Source organism: Microtus ochrogaster (genome assembly GCF_000317375.1).
Source record: "Microtus ochrogaster isolate Prairie Vole_2 chromosome 6 unlocalized genomic scaffold, MicOch1.0 chr6_random_2, whole genome shotgun sequence".
Classification (NCBI taxonomy): domain Eukaryota; kingdom Metazoa; phylum Chordata; class Mammalia; order Rodentia; family Cricetidae; genus Microtus; species Microtus ochrogaster.
The window spans coordinates 2,079,330-2,083,630 of NW_004949095.1; the positions used below are offsets into that span (position 1 = coordinate 2,079,330).

General features: G+C 45.6%; 1 protein-coding gene across 1 annotated transcript in view; it reads right to left on the bottom strand.

The window, feature by feature from the left end:
- Lamc1 (laminin subunit gamma 1) overlaps nucleotides 1-4,301 on the bottom strand; it is a 120,841-nt gene that overhangs the window by 8,777 nt on the left and 107,763 nt on the right. The window contains exons 21-24 of the mRNA XM_005363873.3: nucleotides 3,401-3,538; nucleotides 2,203-2,347; nucleotides 1,213-1,362; nucleotides 914-1,028 (exon numbers count right to left, since the gene is read on the bottom strand). Of these exons, the coding sequence (XP_005363930.1) occupies nucleotides 914-1,028; nucleotides 1,213-1,362; nucleotides 2,203-2,347; nucleotides 3,401-3,538 (548 nt within the window). The remainder of the gene's footprint in view (nucleotides 1-913; nucleotides 1,029-1,212; nucleotides 1,363-2,202; nucleotides 2,348-3,400; nucleotides 3,539-4,301) is intronic.

Consider the following 4,301-nt stretch of genomic DNA (forward strand, 5'->3'; position numbering starts at 1 on the left):
ACAGAACACACCTATCCCTGTGCAGAGGGTTCACGAGGACAGAACACACCTATCCCTGTGCAGAAGGGTTCAGGACCAGTCACAGGCCTGCACATCCGCTTCTGAGTAGAGTTCCTATTTGAAAAGCCACTGCCATGTAGGCCCGGCACACCACTGCTTCAGCCAGTGTCTTCGGGGTCTACTGTGTGTCGGGTGCAGTATGACACTCTGCTGACAAATGGGAAACCAGCAATCCAAAAGGCTAATCTGTGGATAGGGGTTCAAACAGACCCTGACACCAAAGCTACACTTGCAACTCTTATGCTTATAGAACCTGTGATTATTACCACCAAACACGAATCGACCCCTCAGTGAACCAGATGGGTGTGCTTCTCCAAGACAAAGAATTAGATATCAGTGGTGGAAAAAAAAAAAAAAAAGATAGTCTCTGTTTATCACTGAAGGTCAGCTAAGCAGGCGGACTGTGGGGACGCGAGTTAGTCTAACGCGAGACCACCCTCCTACACATGGCTCTTTGTTTGCAGACTGAAGAATGCCAGGGTAAAATGACAGAGGCACTCTGATTTTTCTTTCAAATACTCGAGCTCCAGATTTGCCAAGAGATCCTGCTTCAATAAATAGAAGACCCATTAAGGAGAAACCTGGAATCAACTTGAGGTCTACACATGCATGTGCGTGCACACACACGCACACACGCACGCGCATGCGCGCACACACACATACACACTATGGAGGTTAAACCAAGTATGGTAGAAGACCATGGTTAACTACTGGATCGAAGTAGTCGGTGTATAGGATTTAGCACACTGTTATGTTTAGCGGGAATCATGCTAAATACAAATGGAAAAGTGACTCAGTGACCGCCTCTGCGGAGGATAGGCAGAGACGCTGCTGCTGCCTGACCCTCTCATACCTTTGAGGTTGTTGAGAATGTCATTGGCTTCTTGTAAGGTATTTCGTCCCTTTTTAGCAGCCTCTTCAGCAAGAGCCTTGGCAGCGTCAGCTCGAGCTAGGAGTTGGTCGGCCGTCTGCAAATGCATGGCAGGTCAGAGGACAAACCTTTCTGGGCCGGCCTTTCCCTCTCACAGACAAGCCCCTCACAGCCACAGCTTAGGGACGGAAGCACACACAAAGGCCGCACACTAGGTGTGGCTCACCCTTGAGTCGTTTAAATTGTTGCCTCCAGAAATGCCAGTGGCAAATCAAACCAACCTGCTGCTCAGCTTTTCCCTTCTCTAGAAGGTTCTTTACTTCATTTTCCTTCCCTCTCATATCTTCCCGAAGGTCCTCATAGTCCTTCAGCTTTTGGTCAATTAGATGGTCCAGATCCGCAGCTTCCTTCTTGATTTTATTTGCTTCATTCTGTGACGAACATGTAAGCAATGATCACAATAAATGACAAGGAAGCTTAGGGACTGTGAGATTTAAGGCTCAATTGACAGAAGGACAGCAGAGGTCAAGAGTTTGCAGACTTTTTTAAAAACCAAGTATACTTTAGTGATTTCCGAAGGTCTCCTGTACTGTGATTAGCTTCCACAGCTCTGCCAGCCACAGCTCAAACACATCTTCCTCCAAGTCCCTTGCACACAACTCTCCCTACTCCCCTCCCACAGCTGCGGCCCTCTGTCTGCCATCATATCAAGCCCATCTAGTTCACATTGCACACACATGGACTCAGTCACATCAGGCACCTGAAGAGACCAAAACCCTGGGAAACCAGCTGACACAGATACAGGAAACAAGCTGGTCAATTTCAAGTTTGTTATTAAAGATATTTATATGGGGGCTTCGGGTGAGAAACCATGGTTAGAAGAAATAAAACACTACCAACTCCCGAATATTCTACCTGCCCTGGGCATGCTGCTATAGTTCTTGCAGGATCGCTCTTCTTGCTGCTCTCTAGGTCCCTGTTACACAGGCCTAGGAAGGCTCCAGCCACACTCTGCTTCAGTTAACTCAAATACATCACAGTTTGAATTTATACAAAACATCTAGAGGAAGCATTCCTATTACCAAGAAACCCTTGATCCTTCATGTCTATAGTTCTTTATCTCACTAAGTTACATTTGCATAATTAAAATAGAATTTACCTTTACCAGTGAGCCAGCTGGAGGTCTGGAAGGGAGAAGCAGGGCAGGCTCTTACCCAGACTAGAGGGACAGGGGCGTCAGGGACTACAGTGGCCAGTCTTTGCACACATACCTCCAGCGCCTCGGAGTCCACAGGGGTCAGCTGGGCCACACTGGCATAGATCTCTACAGCTTTGTCACCCGCCCGCTTGGCTTCCTCATGGACTCGAGCAGCCTGCTTCTCCAGGTCCTGAGAGATGTTCTTTGCTTGCTCATACCTAAGGAACAAATGACGTAATTCAATTTAAAAAACCAAAACCTGCTTTTTTAACATCTTAATATTAATCAGATACAATCTACTTATTATCCCTGGGACAACAGCTCCAAAAAACTAAAAGGAACTATGTTGGGGACTGCGGACCACTAGACCCTGAATTTCTTGTAAACAACTTGTTTTCCTCTGCTCTGAGCAGCCTGCAGCTGCAAGGTCCCAAGAGCTGGGGCGTGGTCAGAGCCCTATATAAGTTGCCCCTGAGCACAATAAAGTGGGCATTCTTGGCATTCTTGAATCAAGGATGTCCCCGTGGCCCTGTCTGTCTGTCTGTCTCTGTCTATTATTGTGTTTTTAAATTTTCAGTCTAGTTTCTGTAGTGCGTAGCAAGTAGAGCGTGGAACAGAACTGGTATAGTTTTATATTAGTGCTGTACCCAATGCTCTCATTTTGATAACAACCCTAGCTAAAAGTTACATTTCATTTTTTCAGTTCTATTTAGCTTACCGTATATAAACCAGGCATCCCTAAAACCCAAATTCCAGCTCTATAACATTTCTAGCTCTGATAATACAACAGGAGAAGTTCATACCTGATTCCATGTGATAGCTACTATCAAACGGCAGACACACCACAAATACTAGGTAAATGCCAGGCTACACATACACAAACATGGATGAACTTTGTATTTAGACTTGAGTCTCACTCACAATGTCATTATATAGACACACACACACACACATGTCCCAAGCACTTCTGGTCCCTAATCTTTCAGATTCGAAATACTCAATTGATACATTTTATACATTCTTACTTTGGACGTTTAAAGGCCGGCAGCTCAGCACATTTTCTCCACTTTAACTTCTCTTCCCTTCGGCCTTCGTATACAAAGCCTCTTAAGTATGTGGCCAGTCTAGCTCCCATTGCCTGCAGGCAGAGCTGGAGGGGCCACACATCCCCTGCCCTAACCACTCCACCACTCTGAAAGTGTGATGAACCTCACACACGAGCCTAGTCCCCAGTCCACGGTGCTGGGGAGCCACTTCCCAGTGACACTCACTTCCTATTAAGCTCTTCGATCTCAAATGCAGTTTGATTCTCTCCTTCCAGGGTCCTCAAAAGCAGATTATAGGCCTCAGCCGAAGTCTCATTGGCTGTCTTTGCCACTCGGACAATGTCGTCAGCTTCCTGTTTGTGGCTGTACATGTAGGGGGAAAATTAAAAATAAACCGTGAACAAGACCATTCAGTAGGAAAAGAAATAAAATTTAAGTAACATTTACTTGGTTATATTTCCATATACTAGTATCTAGGAATACTAGAAAGTCCCATTTGGAGTTTCACAGTCATTTCAGGTGGTTAAGTTCACAAAAAGCATTATGTAACTGAGAAGAGTATTTTCTGGTAAATAAATGGCACAAAACTCTACTGGGCCTTTAATCCCAGCACTCGGGAGGCAGAGGCAGGCGGATCTCTGTGAATTCGAGACCAGCCTGGTCTACAGAGCTAGTTCCTGGACAGGCTCCAAAGCCACAGAGAAACCCTGTTTCGAAAAACAAAACAAGAAAAAAAAAACAAAACTCTACTGGGACAAATGTGTATTTTTCTGAGAAAAACTGCTTTTGTTTGGTCTGCTGAGGTAGCTCCTGCCCATAACCCTAGCATTGAGGCAGCAGGATCAGGAGGCTCCAGGCCAATGAGCTACAAAGTGAAAATGTCTCAGAGGACAGGGAGGGGAGAGAGAGAGGAAACCTCCCAATGTGAGTAATTTATTCGAATGTGAGTAATTAACATATAGCACTGGGCTACCCAGACCGTGTATCTGGCCAGCAACACAAACATCAGACTATCTTACATCTGCTGGACTACACAGTTACTACACAGTCTCCACAGTTACTACAGTCTCTACAGTTACTACACAGTCTCCACACAGTTACTACCGTCTCCACAGTTACAGCACAG